The sequence below is a fragment of the Anoplophora glabripennis genome, unplaced genomic scaffold (genome assembly GCF_000390285.2).
Source record: "Anoplophora glabripennis isolate ALB-LARVAE unplaced genomic scaffold, Agla_2.0 scaffold314, whole genome shotgun sequence".
Classification (NCBI taxonomy): Eukaryota; Metazoa; Arthropoda; class Insecta; order Coleoptera; family Cerambycidae; genus Anoplophora; species Anoplophora glabripennis.
In genome coordinates this window covers 445403-465546 of record NW_019416415.1, presented here as the reverse complement: position 1 = coordinate 465546, position 20144 = coordinate 445403, and the positions used below count along the sequence as shown (strand labels likewise).

General features: G+C 31.5%; 1 protein-coding gene across 1 annotated transcript in view; it reads right to left on the bottom strand.

Moving 5' to 3' along the window:
* Window positions 1–20144, bottom strand: part of LOC108907989 (nephrin) — a 152299-nt gene that overhangs the window by 82570 nt on the left and 49585 nt on the right. Inside the window, exon 2 of the mRNA XM_023454487.1 lies at window positions 6361–6530. Within this exon, the coding sequence (XP_023310255.1) occupies window positions 6361–6530 (170 nt within the window). The remainder of the gene's footprint in view (window positions 1–6360; window positions 6531–20144) is intronic.

Genomic DNA, 20144 nt, shown 5'->3' with positions numbered 1-20144 from the left:
GTGAATGGTTTTTAAACAACTACGGTGAACTTCATAATATCACCTTTTTTTCTGATGAAGCCTGGTTTCATTTAAGTGGTTACGTAAACTCACAGAATATGAGAATGTGGTCTTCTGAAAAACCAGATAACTTTTTTGTCGAGGGCCCTCTACACGCTCAAAAAATTGGAGTTTGGTGTGCTCTCAATCGAAGGAGGATTTATGGACCTATTTTTTTTAATGGTACTCTTACTGCGCAAAGGTATAGAGAAGAAATTATCGCTCCTTTTGTTAACCAGCTGGAAGAAAACGAAATTACAAACTTTTACTTTCAACAAGATGGCGCAAGGGCACATACGGCAGGCGAGACGATGAATATGTTGAGGGAAGTTTTCCAAAATCGACTAATAAGTCTCAATGCTGAACATGAATTTCCACCGAGGTCATGTGATATTACGCCGTGTGATTTCTTTTTGTGGCCTTACCTTAAAAACACTATTTTTGAACTGCCTATTCCTGATTTAAACCATCTGCAGGCTCGACTTATAGACAAGATTCGTGAAATTAACAATACCCCGAGCATCTTAGAAAATGTCTTTAATTCTTTGAGGAACAGGTGTGAAAAGTGCTTGGAACAAGGAGGGGGACACTTTCAGCAGCTGCTTTAATTTATTGTTATAACAAGGAGGGGGACACTTTCCGCAGCTCCTTTAATTGTTTGTTATTGTTATCACGATTATTCTTTAAAATAAAGTTATATAGTCATTAACGTTATTGAAACTGACAGCTGCTATACAGCTCGTTGAGAAATGAGGTTAAGTTGGTCGCTATAAGCTACTCCCTACGTCCAATGTGTCAGAGCCAACTTCGACCACGTTTTTATTTGAACGCTCGTTATTATTGTCTTTAACAAAAATATATGTATGTATTTTGTAAATTAACAGATGTAATCTATTGGTTAAAACATATACACTGTGCCCAAAATGATGGAAAAAATCATATTCATATTCATTCCAGTTCAGATTTTAAAAAATCGCTGCAATATTTTAAATTTTAATTTTAATTTAAATTTTAAACCATGTTTGACAGACCTATAACATTACCGACTTTTTTTTAAATAGGATGCTCTATATTTTATAGTATAGATAGATAGCCCTTCTAAAGACGAATTCAACGATATACGGTTATACCTACTTTTTTGTCATAGTTGTCAAGACAATGTAAAACATTATCTCTTATGTCGTACTGACGACTATTTCAAACAATCATAGTCTCTTCTATACTTTAAAAAACGTACCCACACTTTATTAATCTTTTTCTACTTATTTTAAAGCTTTTTTTCCTCAAAAAAAATATAAATAAACACATAAAATTCACCGTCGTTAAATTATTTTGAAAAATAGTTGGCCGTTTAAACGAAATACAGATAATTGAAATTTTAATTCTGATTGGATGCGGAGATAATATCCGTAGTCAACAGGAGGTATGTGACTTATTTTACCCTAAATATTCAGAACAGAGTCGAGTTACAAATATCCAAACAGTTTGAAGTAACCGAAAGTATAAAAGATATACCTAGATCAGGAAGGCGAAGAATGGTAAGCGAAATTATTCGTCAAAATGTGATGCTCGCCGTTACTGAAAATCCTCACTCGTCCATTTGATCTATTTCAGCCAACTTCAACTTATCAAAGTCTTCAGTTCACAGAACTCTGAAGTCTCAAAAGTGGCATCGTTACAAAGTTAACGTCTTACAAGAACTGTGGGCAGATGACACAGACAGAAGATTACAGTTTTGCGAGGAAATTAAAAAATTATTGGAAAGACAACCCAACTTAAAAAATCACATAATTTTCACTGACGAAGCAACTTTTTGCTTAAACGGAACGGTGGACAGGCAAAATATTAGGTTTTGGAGATCAGAAAATCCACATTGTATGCAAGAAAAACATACACAACGGCCGTAAAAAGTGAATGTTTGGGCTGGAATAATAGAAAATCGCATACCGGGACCTTATATCTTTGAGGGTAATTTGACAGGCAACATTTATTTGGATTTTTTGAGTTTTCAGCTGATTCCATCCCTGGAATTATTTTTCGTAACCCTAATGAGCACGATATGCCTGCTGGTGATGTCTGGTTCCAACAAGATGGTGCCCCTCCACATTTTCGCCTCGATGTAAGAAATTAATTTAAAGAAGTTTTCCCAAATCGATGCATAGGTAGAAGAGGGCCGCTTGAATGGCCATCACGCTCCCCCTGACTTAAACGCACCCGATTCTTTTTGTGGGATTACCTAAAAGGCAAAGTATATGTAAACAGACCAGACACTATCGAAGGATTGAAAAATCGTATCAGAGAAGAAGTTCGAAACATGACACCAAATGTTATTGAAAATATAATTCGAACACCGAATTGGGCATTGTGCAATTGTTAATGGGGGCCACTTTGAACATTTGCACACAATAAAATAAAAAGTAATAGAAAATATTGCAGAAAAGTGACAATTTCTATTTACTAATTGATGTCTCAGTGATATTTTTAAATTTCAACTGGAAAAAGAATTTGAATTTTGTTTCATCATTTTGGGACACAGTGTATATTATTGCACATATATGACACTTGAATGACCACATTCGTAAAATAAAGAGTACAATATTATGTAAATATGTTTACAATATTTTGGGATATTTAGCAACCAGTATTTTGATGTGATGGAATAAAGACGTAAACAATGATGTAGCAAATTATTCTTCAGGATAACGTGATAGCATTCAAGATAAATTAATGGTCAAATGTCACAATGTCGTTGAACCCCTTGAAATTTATTTTTATTCTCCATTCCGTGGCTCCATTTTCCAGTACGGGATTTTAAATTTAACGTTAACTAAACATTTATAATTAAAATTGCATATATATTTTTTTAATTACGAGAATAGCCTCTATTTGAAAATAATAAGAGAAGATGGCGCCACTTAACAGTAAGGAATAGTGTCCAAATTTGGACTGTATTCTAAATTGAACCATGGCATTTAGTTTTACCTAAATTGATATTAGCGGTCTCTGTTGACAGCTAATTATCTGATACATAAACTAAAATAAAAAGTGAAATTTGCAACCTCTATTTATCTTACAAAACAGCAGAAAAAGCACTAATTGTAAGATTAATTACAAAGTTGGTATAAGTACTATTTAACAATGACTTTATTGCAAAAGTTAGCTCTGCTATTACTCATTCAAAGACTTCATATGAATAATACTGTTTATGTGGCTCGTTTAAGTACAGTAACTGTACGTTTCCCATTGTTCCTCTATACCATCCCCTAAGCCGATTTTAATCAATTATTTCGTTTAATCCCCCACATCTGTCTTAATCTGTTTATCAAGAAAACTAATTAATGTAACACTATTTTAGAATTACCACCGAGTTTCCACTAGTTCTTTAGGCTAGGATATAAAGCTAACCGTTATGCGGAGTTCATTTACAACATTAATCCTGCACTAAATGTATGGCAATGCCTCATTAGCTGTACCTAATTTTGCTTCTAGATAATAAGTAGATAAATAGGGTGGATCGGAATATACTTCGTGATAGATAACAATACTATTAGTATTATATCAAATAATGCTCTCCAAAAAGAGCAGTAAAATCATACTGAATGTCAAAGGTGTAAGTATGCGACAGTCACTAAACATGAAATTAAATGCAGATTCAAAACTGTTTTTATAATACACGTTTCTAATACACATCGATGGTAATATTTGACATTAATGTAATTTGAAAGCTGGGAGATAGGGTCGAGCAAATTTTTTCTGGATTACCTTCAGTACAACTCTCATAAAGTGTAGATCCCTAGATCTGGGCGAGGTCCGGAACATTTTCAAAAATGTTTAAAAAATTTTAAAAAATACCTATTTTATCTGAGTTTATATATGAATTATATCTTGGAACCTATGCATTTTGGAAGAATATTGAAGAGGAAAAAAGTTTTAGAATTGAATTTTGCGCAATATACTGCAAGTTAAAAATGTTTAAGTTTATTACCGATGTTGCAAAATAGTAATAATTGTAGATAGAAAGGTAAAATAATCAAGTTTTGTGGATTTTTTTTTAAATACCTATTTTAATTGCTACGAGGACAATCTAATTTTTGTAAAAAAAAACTTTAGAGTATAATAATACAACACCAAATTTCATTGAAATCGGTTCTATAGTTTATGCAAATTAATTTTTTGAAAAAAATTTTTCGAATTTTCAAAATATTGCACAGCCTCAAATGAACCATCTAGATACTTGAAAATTTGTTCACATAGAAAAGACCGCTAAACATTTCAAATGGATTTTGAAAAGTTTAGCGGTTTAGTAAATTTTTAAATTTAACACCCTTTTTTTATTTTTAAACAATTAGATTATATCTATCAATTTGCAATCTAGTTTTTTTAAGAAATTATAATTTTAAAGTACTATTTTTTCTTAATTTTATGTGTATTTAACAAAAAAATTAATTTCCAAATAATTTTTTTTTAATTTGTTTAAAAATAAATTATTTAAATAATTGTAATAATTATAACTAAATACATTCATATTCAGAGTGTTGAAACAAATTTTTTCATTTAAACAATGCAATAGCATAGGGTAAAATATACAGTACCTATATTTAATGCATAAATAATAAACTTTGTTTATAACAAAATATGTGCAAATTAGACAGTTGGCATTACATTCGAATTCCTTGGCTTGCGAGACATCATATTAAAAAAAATGGTAGAAATTGGTCCATTAGAAGCCGAGATAATGCAATTTTTTTCGTACCTTCGCATTTTGAACCTCCGAATTCAGTCTCGGAGCGAAAGCCCCCTCCGCCACTTTTCGTGTTTTGAGTCACTTTTTGTGCGTGCGAGCGACAGCTTTTCCGCTGATTTATCTATGTTGCCGATAACTTATGAATATGAAATTTTTTCCAGCTTAGAACTCGGAAAAACGAAGCCACTGGATCAAATATTATTGCTATTTTTTTTTTGTAAATTAACGGTAAATGCCGATAAACTTTGACCGTTTATAGTTCGAGAACCAATAAACGGAATTTCACTTTTTATGAAAGAAGCGTCTTTCTGAGTACTTTAAAATTATAATTTTTGAAAAATTGATAAATGTAATCTAATTGTTAAAAAATAAAAAAGTGTTAACTTTAAAAATTTACTGTGGTCGTCCTAATCAACCAATTTCAATTTTTCAAAAACCATTTGAAAAGTTGAGCGGTCTTTTCTATGTGAAAAAAATTTCAAGTATCTAGATGCTTTATTTGAAGCAACATTTTAAAAATTCGAAATTTTTTTTTTTCAAAAAATTATTTTGCGAAAACTATCGAACCAAATTTAATGAAATTTGGTGTGTTGTTTTATTATATTCTAAATTTTTTTTACCAACATTAGAGTGCCCTTGGAGCATTTAAAATATTTTTAAAAAATTATCCAAAAAACTTGATTATTTTGCCTTTTTTTCATCAATTATTACTATTTTGCACATCGGTAATAAATTTAAACAATTTTACCTTACGGTATAGTGTGCAAAATTTAATTCTAAAACTTTACCTCTTTAATATTCTTCCAAAATGCATAGGTTCCAAGATATAAGTAAAAAACTCAAATAAATAAAAAAAATTTAATTTTTTTAAACATTTTTGCAATTTTGAAAATGTTCCGGACTTCGCCGATCTAGGGATCTACACTTTTATTATGTGAATTGTACTGAAGGTATTCCAGCAAAAAATTAGCTTGAACCCTCTTCAAACATTCAAAAAGTGGGATATTTCGACAGATCCGCCCTGGTCTATGTGTGCAATTTCAAAGATAGCTTTTGAGACTTGCGTTACTTATTCACGAGTTTGAAAAGTGGTGCATTTGTTTTTGAAATTTCGCAAAATAAATCTTAAGTACAAGAATAATACAATTCTGTTTCCAAAATGAATTTTTGTTTCAATGAAATATTATTATTGTCTTGAGAAGTACTAAACAGTCATTGATTTGCATATTTCCTTAACTTAATATGAATATAATGATGCCTTTAATTAATTAAAACCTGATTTTCATTATAATACCATTTTGGATCGTTATAAAAATTTTTAATATAGGTACATGTTCTTATATTTTTCTTTTCGAAGATATGTTATTCAAAACTCAGTTAATAACAGACATTATACTCGTATTTCCAGTGGAATGTAGCTTCTTACAGCCAATAAACTAAACCTGTTGTTAAATTCAACATGTTATACTCGGAACATTTAATGCGAGAGGGTCGATGTCTGGTCTGGAGATTTCAGAACAGGTAAACCTGAATGCAATTAAATTATAGGGCGTTAATAAGGGTCGTTAGTGGCCTACCTAGGGCAAATCCATCTTTGGTCCATTGCACTTGACCTGCCAGATTGGCCACTTCGCACTCCAGCATAGCCTCGCCACCTTCCTGAACCTTTACGTCCCTGGGCAAGACCCGGAAGTACTGTTGCTGGGCCTGGGCTGCCCACACGGTCGTAAGGAGGATCACTGTAAGAAAAATACGGGATTAAGCTTTGCTTTAGTTGGTAAATTCATTGCTTATTAATAATGTTCGCAAGTCAATCAACATTTGGGTCGTATTATGTTGTCACAATGCATTTGTGAGAAATATAAGGGATGTTCAGTTTTTTTTTCGAAAATCTAAAGGCAACATGTTGATAAATTTAAATTACATGCAAATAGTTTTCGGTAATACACAGGTCAAATCCCAGTAAGAACAAAAATCAGAGGAAGGATCTTCAAAGATGTTGCAAGTCTGCCTACACCACAATGATTTATTCTAACCGACAGTTAAATTAAATCGAATTGAGGATTAATCTTCTGAACATGTAAACTTAAAACTATACGCCATTATTCGACATTATTATCTATTCGATGTTGTCTCACTTCCCCTACCTATTTAAACTTATAAGCGTACCTAACATGAATGAATCTGAAGGCGTACGCTAAGCGTCACTGCAAGGTAAATTTTGTATAATTCGACAAAGTGAGTGACGGTACACCTCATGCGTATCTAAAACCGTAGGTTTAAGCCTCCTGTATGACGAATCTTTTACGTGTCTATGACGATACGCCTTGTGTGCAGAAAGACTTACATTTTTGTGTTTTTGAATTCTTAATTTCTTCAATATAGGCTAGCTACCGTGCCCAGACTATTAAAGTTCCAGTAGAAGTCCACGAAAATAAAAGAGAGCAAATCTTTAAACAAAATTTTAATTAACATGAAAATACGCTGAAAAAAAAAGTATTTGAATCAAATGAGCAGATAGTTTTAAATGGAATTATTTGCACAAATGTTATTTTATTCTATTCAAATGTATATACTTTCGTCAAACTATGGGAAATATTTGCTGTAATCTATAACTTTTCTTAGAATTTATATTATTTGTAAATATATATAATTTAATTCAAATCTTTTATAAACTGCAAACATATTTGTTTCAAAACTACCAGTTCCTTAAAATATATATATTTTTTAAATTTAGTATTAATGTAGCTATATTCAAGACAAATATAGCATATTATAATCAAACTTATGTTTTCTTGAAAGAAAATTGTAGCAGGTTACAGAATGGCGTAGGTGGAAAGTACTCCTTGTGAGTAACGACACTAAAGCAGCTGGATCTTTCTAACGACATAATGATGTTGCCCATCAATAATAAATCCCAAGCCGAGGGGCGATCCGCTAAGGAAAAAACGTACGAAGATTACAAAATTACTGAAATCTCTTGTAATGTATCTGCAGATTTCAATATCGATTAAAAAAAATTACAAATTTCATATAAATAATCAAGATTACAATATCTTTCAACCGATTACAAAACATTCCAGGAGATTTCAGAGTTATTTTAGTAGATTTCAATGATTATTTAAGATTTCAATAGGATTATTCGAAATTAAAAGAAGATTTCAAAATTTCTTAGTAATATTTCAAGGAATACGGGAAGATTACAATAAGTTTTGAATGTCCATTTGAACAAAAACAATTGAATTAACTTCAACTGTCATTCATTTCATTCATTAACAGTTGTGCTTTGATTAAAAATTTCCAGTATAATTTTTACGCAAAAATTGTAACATGCTGATTAACTTTTTGTCATGACAAAAATGATAACGCCATTTTGAAAGTAGGTAAGTATATATTCTTATTGAAAGATAAAAATATAATTATCCAATAAACTAATAAAAATAAAAAAATAGAAGTAACATAAAATAAACATTTTCCCAAAAAATAAATAATAAAATAGAAGTAACATAAAATAAACATTTTCCCAAAAAATAAATAATAAGAAATATTTTAAGCTTTTATTAACACTTGTATTTAATACTTTACCTGTATACAGTGTATTTAAAAAAGACGCGGCAATATTTAAGGGGGCGATTGCCCAGATCATTTTATTAAAAAAGTTCCTATAAACATACGTCCGCAAACGCTTCGTTACCGATCTACAGAATGTTGAAATTTCATTAAAAAAACAGTAAAAATTAAATTACTCCAGAACCACTTGATATTATAATGAAATTTTAGGCCTGTTAATAGCTATGGCAGACGCGTACTTTGCAATACAAAACGATTTTTTAGTCTTACCAGTGACTAGCTATTTTTAATGAAAAAAATAGGACCCCGCTGGTTTTTCTAAAAATATAATTTTTTAATTCCTTGTTCAATTATGAAGAAGAAAGCTTTCCTCGGATTATACGCACCGTACGTCACACCGTTATTGAGTAAAAAAATATAAAACATTTTATTGCGCACCTAAACCCAATGTTGTTTTAATTGAGAAATTTAAATTATTTAACAAAGAAATTCAAATTATCAAATTTGATTGATTTTTGAAATGTGGTACATACTGTTGTTTGTAGTAGGTAATAATAAGGAGCTGCGTTTTAGAGAAATTTAATTTTTGACTGTTTTTTAATGAAATTTCACATTCTGTAGATCGGTAACGAAGCGTTTGCGGACTTATGTTTATAGGACTTTTTTTATAAACTGACCTGAGCAATCACTCCCTTAAATATTGCCGCGTCTTTTTTAAACACACTGTATACAAGTATTAAATGCAAGTATTAATAAAAGCTTAATATATTTTTTATTTATTAGTTTTTGGGAAAATACTTACCTACTTTCAAAATAGCATTATCATTTTTGTCATGACAAAATGTTTTTAACGTTCATTCGAACAAAAAACTTAATCAGAATGTTACAATTTTTGCCCAAAAAATGCCTGATACTGGAAATTCTTAATCAAAGGACATTCAAAACTTATTGTAATCTTCCCGTATTCCTTGAAACCTTATTAAGAAATTTTGAAATATTTTTTTAATTTCTAATAATGCTATTGATATCTTAAGTAATCATTGAAATCTACTAAAATAACTCTGAAATCTCCTGAAATGTGTTGTAATCTTGATTATTTATATGAAATTTGTAATATTTTTTGAATTGATATTGAAATCTGCAGATACATTACAAGAGATTTCAGAAATTTTGTAATCTTCGTCTGTTTTTTCCTTGGCGGATTGCCCTTCGGAACACACCAATCGCACCATATAGGTTTCTGTCGAGGTTTCTGTGGCATTTTTTGGAAAATGAGGTAGGGGGGGGGGCGTTGTACAACGACTACATCGACGAAATTCATTAGCTGATTACATAGATTACAGCGAGGATTACAGATAAGATTACGTAGATTACAGATAGATTACATAGATTACAGATAAGATTACGTAGATTAGATAGATTCCAGGGCAAACGTACGAAGATTACATCAGCGGATCGCCCCTCGTCCCAAGCCGACCTATGTCTGGTTGGTTAAACTTACGAACGATCCGAGCTGCTGGTACTCACGGTCCGTATACTCGGACCGTGGTTTCTATAGTGTTTACGAAAATAGTTGAAACCGTATAAAAACTAAAAGTCGGCATTTCTTTATTGAGCAAGTCGGCATTTCTTTATTGAGCAAGTCGGCATCTCTTTATTGTGCCCGGACTGCTCGGGCACAAAATTTTTTGTAAAAACCGCAAAATGTCGCAGAAAAATGGTAATCGTGAATCCCAAAAAATCTTGTATAAATGACATATACAGGGTGTCCGGAAATGATGAGCAAAAAATTCAGGGGATAATTCTAGACCGAGAATAAATCTACCTCTTCCTATAACATTTTTTCCAAAACTGATTATTAACGGAGTTACAGGGTGTTAAAGTTGTTGTTTCCAAGGCAACTAAGCGCTTGTTTCCAAAGCATGCTATGTTTAATGTAGAAAATAAATTAAAATTATTTCGTATTCATCACATGCAAGCAATGTTATTTTAGCATTTTTCTCGAAAACGGTTAGATTTATCGTAACAAATAAAGTACACCTTTTTTATGTCAAAAGGTTAGGAGAACAAAAATATTCAGTCAAATTTCGCATAAAGTGTAGCACAAAAAAGTTGGAACCATTCAAATCAAAATAAAGGCTCGTATGTGGCGCCCTCTACAAAATGCGAAAAAACGGTGGGCAAATTTATAATCCTCATCCCGAAAAACCCCCATATACGAAATTTCGTCAAAATATTATGAGTGTGTCAAAGGACATTGCAAAAAAACTGCAAATTTTCGGTCTAGAATTATCCCCTGAATTTTTTGCTCATCATTTCCGAACACCCTGTATATGAATTACTTCCAAACAAATTCGACTGACTCGAACCAGGCTTTCTTTGCTGTTGCTCTTACACTTTTCTTCTCTTGTAGCAAACTCTTTTCTCTTCCAATCACCTATGCAGCGGGTTTGTCTTTCTCTTCTGTCTATTCTGATTCGTTTCTCTCTTTAGTGTTCAACAGAAATGCCCATCTGCATATCCCATCTTCCTTGGTATCAATTCCCCATTTCACTTATATCTTGATGGAATCTTTCTCCTCGTCTTTCACTGTAGTCTCCAAGGTTTTGAAGAAAGCAGTCCAGGTAAGAGTGTAGGAAGTGCAATTTAAGATTCATCAAGCAACTTAACTGTTTCAAATTTTTCAACACCTCTTCAACCAAAACTCAACATTTTTGGTAGAACATCATATTCAAACCTGCGTAATAATTCTGGAAATTTGGTTGTCCCAATTATACTAGGATACACGTAATCAACATGATTGTACTGGTTTTACACCACTTCAATTCCTTTATTAATATGATTTGGCTCATCCTGTACGATTATTGAAAGGAATCTAGCCTGGTCTCCGGCAATTCCGTAATATTATAAAACTATTACAATCCATGACCGGTTCTGTTATTGCATCAGATTAAATACTGAATAAGTGCTTACTAACTTCCTGTACAAAGTCATTAATTATAACGACTTTTATGAAGGATAAGTATTTTCCAGTTTACTAATATATTCCAACTTAAAGTATTGTTTGCGGTGGTGAACAACACACACAAATAAAATTGATCTGAGATAATCCGAAAATCAAAATAAATGAAAAACAAGTATGAACAGCAAATGTCGTTTTAATGTCGACACGCAAACCGTTTCAGTGCTGATCGCGTTCCGTATAAACTTTCAACACATCAATATTTCATTCCGTCCAACAAAACTGTTATTATCACCGTGAAGTAGCGGCTTCTGGCAGCCCTGATAATTTTTTATACAAATTATTTTTGGACATGCTATTTTTCTCTCTCTTCGGTTAATGTACTGGTAGCAAGAATAATTTTCTATCATATAAATACAATACTTTACGACCACGAACTTCTTCAATTACTTGAACTTTTTCACTTCCTCCTACCTCGGTTAGAGTCACGACATAAGGTAAATTGTTTCCTAAAACTTGGTCCACTAGAGTATTTTGGCGTGCTCTTGATCATCCTGAATTTAGTACAGCATGTTCGGAGACATCAGCACTGGTAAAATTACTTAAGTTAATGATCTTGTGACAATTCTTTTACAGGGTAAAATATTGTTGCATGCAAGAACCGTAACAGGGCATTCCATTTTTGATGTCATGTTATGGTTACCTCGATTAATATTAATGATAGAAAGTCGCGGTCTTCGGGAGTCAATCTGGCATAAACATGGAATGTTATGACCACCACTTTTTTGTTAAGTTTAAATGAAAGAAGTTTTCTGAGTTATTACATAATTAAAATTTGAGAATAATGTTGATGCCTGGAATTATAATTACGATGATTGTGCGTAAACGTACTACAAAATTTTGTATATACTCATAATTTTTGTTGTATATACAATTTAAATTTCGTTGCATCTATTCCTCTACGTAGAAGATTGATATAAAACATCCTTTATACGCTAACACAGTGAACCAAAAACATTTTGTTGCATTACTGTGTCAGATCCTATTCAATTGCAGTATAACTGTTCCTACGATTCATTCACCGTTTTATAATATTACTTTTCTATTTCTACTGTATCTAGTACGATTACCAACTATAATAATTAAAGAGGTATATCAAATTTATTGAAGCTCACTCATAACTGCCAGACTAATTGCAAGTTATAGTTCATCTCGCAAAACTGAAACCGCTAAACAGCTAGCTAGGTAATTAGCAGTTTAAATATTTTTAACCACAAAGTGGATATTAACTTTTTTAGGTAAAATTATACTAGAGCAATAAAGATAAATTGTGATTCTATCCTATATTAATTTATTATGTATGTAGTTGAGTTTATATCTGGTAATAGAATTCTGTAATTAAATTTAATCTGAAAAATAAACAGAATAATGAAGCGTAATTTCTGTCTTTATGGGTGTTTTAAAATTAGTTTCAATTTGGTTTATTATCTGCTACTGGTATAGCTAGCTATAATTTTCGTTTTTATTAACTTTTTTGGATTAATTGAAGGAAATATGGTAAAACGCTACTTTGTCTATGGCACAGAGCATTTGGTTTTGTCTCAAGTTGTTATATAGGCTAGGTATTAAAAATATATTAGGAGCTGATTTCTAATAATTTTAAAATGAAGTGCTAATATGAATCGATGTCGTAAACAGCTTACTTTCGAGATGTACCTAGTATGTTAAAGTTATTGAAAAATATAACTTATACTTATATGGAAATCTATTTGATGGTTCTGAAAAAAGAGCTATTTTCGAATTATTAGGTTCTTTTATAAACGGATTATGTTTTGGTAATTAATAGTATATTATGCAACAAGTTTTATAAACGACACTTTAGTCACGAGTTTGTTTAGGCACGAGCGGAGCGAGTGTTTAATAAACGAGTGACTAGAGGAGTTTATAAAACGAGTTGTATACTATACTTTTTCTACGACCAAGACAACAATGAAAATTGAAACGTTTACGTGTCTTTTATTAAATCTGCAACATTAATCGTAACATAAACATGTATGTAATATAATCTTACTAAATTAACTTATTTAGGTAAATATACATTAACAGTTGAATTAGAAAAATTACTACAGTTATTGAAAGAAACCATTGACGTTCCCGAGTTTTTTCCATCAAACTGTTTTATTTGATTGGAACTCGAAATAACAGTATTTTCAGAGCTATTATTACAATTCAAACTTACTGCTTCATTGTTGTCAAAATTTATGTTTATACTTTCAGCAATGTCAAATTCAGCAATATCAAAGTTAGAATTATTGTTGGTGTTTCTGATAGGACCTTCCGAAGTTTCAATTATATTTTCCGTGTTTTCAATGGAATTTATAATTTTGTTGGCAGTTTCAATTTTATTAGTGAGTGAATGATCAATATATGCCCCTGCGACGGTAGTGGAGCGCCACCCTCCATGGCGCTTGAGGGAAGTGATGTCAGCTCCAGAGTCTACTAATATAGTGGCCGATGATCGTCTTAGACAATGGCCTGTATATCTGGTAGGGTCTGGCAATTTTAAAAACTGGGCAATCTCTCGGGCAATGTTACCAAATTTGTTTATTCCAATAGGCTGTTTCGTACACTTGCCTCGGTGATAGTTTAAAAAAAAACGGGTATCCGTAAGATTTGAGGGGCGGAGTTGCATGTACTTTTTACAAGTCTTATAGAAGTTTCCTCCGATGACAAATTGCCTTTCCGTTTTAGTTTTAGTGTCCGGAATGTGTACTAAAAAAGCTGTACCTAGGTCATCAATATCCTTTGTTTTGATTTTCATTAGTTCTTCTCGCCGGCAAGCCCCCATTACTCCAAAAATCATTGCAACCTAAAGCAGAAAATAATACATACCGATATTTAACGCATATGAACAGTTTACCTACGTGAATAAAAATTTTTCATCTGGTGCTGTAGTTATAAATTTTTGTATTTGCTGGGATGTTAGAATCTTGGACTTTTTTGGTTTGTATCCATCTGATGTGCGTTTCAAAAATGAACACAATTTTAGGTATTTACTGATGTCAACATTGTTTTTGAGGTTAAGTGTTGAACGGAGCATGGAATATATCGCCCACAAAGAAGATGGCTTCATACTTGCTGAAAGTTGTTGAAAGTAGGCGAGCAAAACGTTTTCGGAGTACATTTTTATTTGCTTTTCACTGCACCATTTGGAGAACAGATTGTAAGCCCGTTCGTACTGAATTCGCGATTTCTCGGGCAGCAAATTATTGGTGGCTCTAATCGCTTGTTCTCTAATTTCTGGGGGTGTGGCGGTAAATTCTTCATTTTCTTGTTCAATTGCTTCCATTATCTAGCAAATTACGAATCACTTACAAATGTAATAATTGCTTGTCAAAAGTCAAAGTTGACGTTTCGTTCGGCCATCACAAGACGTGACTAAGAAAACTTCGGCCTGTGATTAATAAGGCGGGAACATCCGAATATGGTTCAAACAATGTTTAATGATTTGTCGTATTTAAACTGATATTTAGCGTACCGATTGGTCGTGTAAAATGTGCTGTTTTAAAGATGGGAGTAGAAAAATGTCTTTACGTTAGCGCCGTGTTCCTCAATTCAATATCATTATTTATTTTTTGCTCACTAATTTGCGAATAAAAAAAAGATATCGAACCCTTTTTGGCGTCAAAATGTAGCTATTTTTATGCCCTTCAAACTAACCTATAAAAAGTTTTATCCTGCTATTTCACGTTTCTAAGAAAACTTGAATAAATAGCGCCAATAAATAAACAACACTTTCGTTAAAAATTTCAAACTTATACTATATTCATCATTTTTTTATGCTGAATTCATTTATATAAAAAAAAACTTTTAAATTTATCATTTAAAATTTTTGAGAAAAATCCATAAAACGACATTCTTTTGAAATAACGCCATATATAGGTTTCCATATTGAGGTAAATGACATTACGCATTCACCATGAGATAAAGCATGAAAGGACCTTTCCAACGAGGTATAACACTATGGGCTTTTGATAAGCCAATCCTTAAAAAAATGCATTTTTCTAACCAGATATTAGGGGCTTCCCCCAACATTTCTGTCGAGAGATAGAACAAAATGTCAATAACAACTGTTATGCGCAACGAATCTGACTATCCATATTTGTACTATTTAATATACCTGAATAGAAAACATTTCTGAGAAAAATTCGACTCTATGTTTTGGTATGTAGATTGCGCCCCCTAGCGGCCGAGCTACGAATTTGAAAAGCAGTTCCAATTATTAATAAAAAAAAAAATGCTTCTGAATCTTGCTGACAATTTTGTAAATACAGTTTCTATAAATAGACACTTGATATACTTAAATTGAAATTTAATTGTTTTATTGTTATGTTTAAATACATTTTTTCTCTAATTAGGTCATAACGAGATAAGCCAAAATGAAAACTAATCGAACCTTAATAGCCGCTTCCGGAAATACAGCGTAGAAACTAACAGCTTATTAGGCCGATAATTACTGGGTATCTGGAATAGTATCCCGTTAGTTTCGACCACATTAGTTTGATTTATCGAAATGAAATTTAATTCTAAGTAATTAATTAACAAATGAAACGCAGTAAATGTATAGTATTGCTTTTATCTTTGACGCAACCACCTTTGTCAGGGTTCGTAATCCGAATAGGCGCCCATTTATCTGTGAAATCGACCTGTCTTTTTGGAACAACGCCAACAACCAAATGCATTACTCTGGCTACTTGGTATGAAACTCTGGTACTACCATTGGTATTTATTGTTAGTGAAATAAACAACTACCACTGCACTAATAATACACTGGAAACATCGGTCCACAAAATAAGGATTTTTTAGCTAATTAGAACCTTTAAACCAATATTTTAAATGAAGTTGAAGAACTAATATTAATATATGTAGGTGAGTCAAACTTTTGTAGTCAAACCTTAATAGTAGATAAATGGCTTCATTTCAAGAAAAACATAAAGCGTAGAACTTTACGCCTTCCAGATACAGAGTACTGAAATTTCAAAAAATTTTCACATTTGTTCCAATTCTCATGATCTGTCTGATAGAGGTTAATGGAATTTGATTTAATGAGAGCTAATTATAGGCAAAAATTTAATGAGTCGGTACTGAAATCCGTCAACCAGTGACGGGGGTACGTTATCAGTAAGAATCCTAGAGTAAGTACTTTGAGAATCAGACAAGTAAAAATATATCCCATTTTACTTGAAAAACGAATCAATATCGAGTATTTTTTAATTTATGGAAGTGAGTATTTTGGCCAGCAGTGTTCCCCTCGCTTACGATATAGTTGAACAAATTAAAAATAACTTCAAAACTATTCATTTCAAAAAAATATATATATTGGCATCTTCGTGAAAAACGTAGTTTTAAATTCAATGTAACCGCCGAAAGTGAAAAAAAATCGTCACTATACCAATCTTATTTTTTTATGGTTAAATGTTCCTTAGAAAATTCAAAGCTCCTATAATTTTTTCTTTGGACTCATCATAGTTATACTTTACTTAAAATTGCATGTATACCAAAAAGTACTACACTTTTTGTGATACAAATAGATTTATTTTAAATATAAGAAAACAAATTTTATATTTTTTCGAATAAAATGAGAGACAATATCTTCGTTAAAGATATCAACCGAAATTAAATGTGCTTAACAAATTTGCGACATAAACACTGGCGTCGAAATTCTAGCGTTATAAGCAATAGGCCCCCCTCCCTCAATCGTTGACATATTTGTATACTAATTCACTGATTTTTTTGCCAAGTTATTACCCCAGTTAAGTTATTACCATAAGTTTAATTCGGGGTTTAATCAATCTACCTCGAACAGATTAGGTGACATTTGATATCGTATTCTATTAAATGTGATTTTTATTTATTTATTTATTTATATATATATATACACTGTTCTACAGGTGTAAAAACCCACCCACAGAACAGAAGGGTAAAGAGCGAGGGGTAAACCACTTGACGAAAATGTGTACACCACATTTAACATTTACAAATATTTACCATTATTTATAAATATTTACTAATATTTACAAATATTTACTAATATTTACTAATATTTACTAATATTTACTAATATTTACTAATATTTACGAATATTTACAAATATTTACGATATTTACATCACTTGTACACCATATTTACTAAGTGGTTTACCCCTCGGTAAAGAGACTACGCAAAATTAGAAACATTAAAAGAGTAAAAAACGAAAATGGACAAAAGTACAAAAAAACAAAAACATGCTTAAAAGCTATTTCGTAAGTAATATAAAAAAAATAGTATACAAACACATCGGCTAAAATATAGTGATTTTATTTTGGTAGGCTGGAATTAAAAATATCCAACCGATTGCCTAATAAATTACAATAATTACACATTGTGTAAATAGGTGAATATTTAAATATATTTGTAGGTTGTGTAGATAAATAAAAGGTGTTTCCCTCTCTTGAATTCACCCTCGGAACATAAAAATTAAGATGATGCAAAAGATCTGGACAGTCAATCTTAAATCAACACATTTCAATGAATGTCGATCTAATAAGTCAGATTCTGGAAAGTCAATAGGTGAAGAAATACCAACTACTTTAAAATTTAGATAAGTATTTAACAAATTTTCTTTGTACTGCTTGGATATTCTGTACAAATGAATTATACTGAGGAGACCAAACCAAAAGAAAAATATAAAGTTTTTAGCATCTTTAGACTATGAAATCATACGACTTACAAGCTTCAGATATTATTTTTTCAATATGCAAATTAAAAGATAACTTATCATTAAAAATAATATCGAGATCGCAAAAAGTGTTAGGTTGAGTTAAAGTAACACCGCTAAAAGTATAGTCAAACATTATTTTTGATGGTTTTAAAGTGTAAGATATTATATTACACTTCTCAGCGTTCATAGGAAGTCTATTCAATTTGCACCAGTTTGTCAATTTGAATCAAATTATTTTGAAGACGTACACAATCGTCGATGTTCTCAATGGTAGAGAATATTATTTTCAAGTCATCAGCATAAAGAAGGTAATTAATATCTAAGCAATTAGTTATGTCATTGACAAAAATGTTGAACAGTAGGGGCCCAAGAACAGGTCCTTGCGGGATTCCCGACGTGGCTAAGTAATCTACAGACTTACACCTTTTAAATAGGACATACTGAAATCTATTTGACAAATAATTGTAATAGGGAATTCGAGAGACCAAAATTGTTAAGCTTTGATAGTAATATTTGATGATCAAGTCTGTCGAATGGTTTCGAAAAGTCTGTTTAAGTAACATCTCAATTTCAATATCCCATATCTCGAAAACAGACCATTCAATGGCCTTTGTTTATTTTTCTAGAATGAGGTTTAAACACTGTTAAAATTTTACCATATAAACTGGACTCGCCCTGTATAATCATCAACTGTCCAGATTTTTTGCTGAGAGAGTATGACGCTTTGCTTGGTCGAGGGTCCGGTACGTGTTTTCATGGCAGTCAGTAGCATTGTGCATTGTGAGCATAGAGCGGCACACGGCTCGACCACAGATTTAGTCTATTTCTAATACTACAACGCATATTGCCGCTTATTTATTTGATTGTCGCTACAAAGTTTCCGATGTCTAGTTATGATTTCCGTCTTGATAAACGTATATCATATACCTTTTGCTGAATTTTTTACAAATTTAAAAAAAGGAGTCGTCTTTTTTTGGAACACGTTATATATAAGTTTAAAATATATATTTTAAATACTACAGATTTTTTATACTCACACGATGTGTTTAGGGGGTCTCTTTTTCAACGCATCCTATAATAATGTTAATAGCAAGCATAACATTTAACAATTTTTAGATAAGACACATTTTACGCCCATCAGAGTGCATAAATACCAACCACTTTAAATATTACATCAATGTGAAGCTTAACAAACAATTTTTTTACTATATAATTGCGTATAAATCTACTTGGTTATCTAGACTGATTTAACAAAGTTATTAATGTTATAGATTGATAGAACTGACATATTTTTATTGTTTCAGGTTTTCTAAAAATCTGTTAATTTAAAGGAAAAGTTCCTACAAAATCGCAAAGAGAACAAAAATCCAATTGTAGGTGAGAGAAAATTTGGGCACAATCCACTTTTTCTACAATTTATGAGACTGAGGAAACATTTCTAACTCATACCATTTTTCATTGCTTCAAATGAAAGAGCGAGTATATTTATTTTCGTCAATAAATATATCGTGCCCTCATACCACATACAGCAAAGTAGGTAAGTACTTTAAAATATACACATATAAGCTTTAAACAAACATTATGCACAGTGGGAGGTGCGTAATCTAAACAACCCCTGCAGTAGCTGTTAGTAGAAAGTAGTTTACGTCTGAGAGGTTATTGATTTTAGCAGTATGCATTTGTAGTTGATGTTTCGAATAATAATATTTACCGTCACTAGAATTGTCACTAATTGATTTTATACTTTCTCCCTAGTAAGATTGTACTTATGTATTTATCTGCCACTCCGTCAGAGCATTGAAGTATCTATGACGTTTCACAAAAAATTTATTTATTTTAGAAGGAAATTTATTAGAAAAATGTTCGTTTCATTGTTTCTTTTTTCATATAATAATAAAATCGAAAATGATATATCTACATTACTGGGAGATATTTATAATCCTGCATAAATATGAAGTTCAGCACAATTATTTAGGAAAAACGAAAATATATATTTTTAAAAGATCTACTTTGTCCTCAAGGTGTGACATGTAAATGCAGGACGATTTTCTTTTATACTATTCTGAACA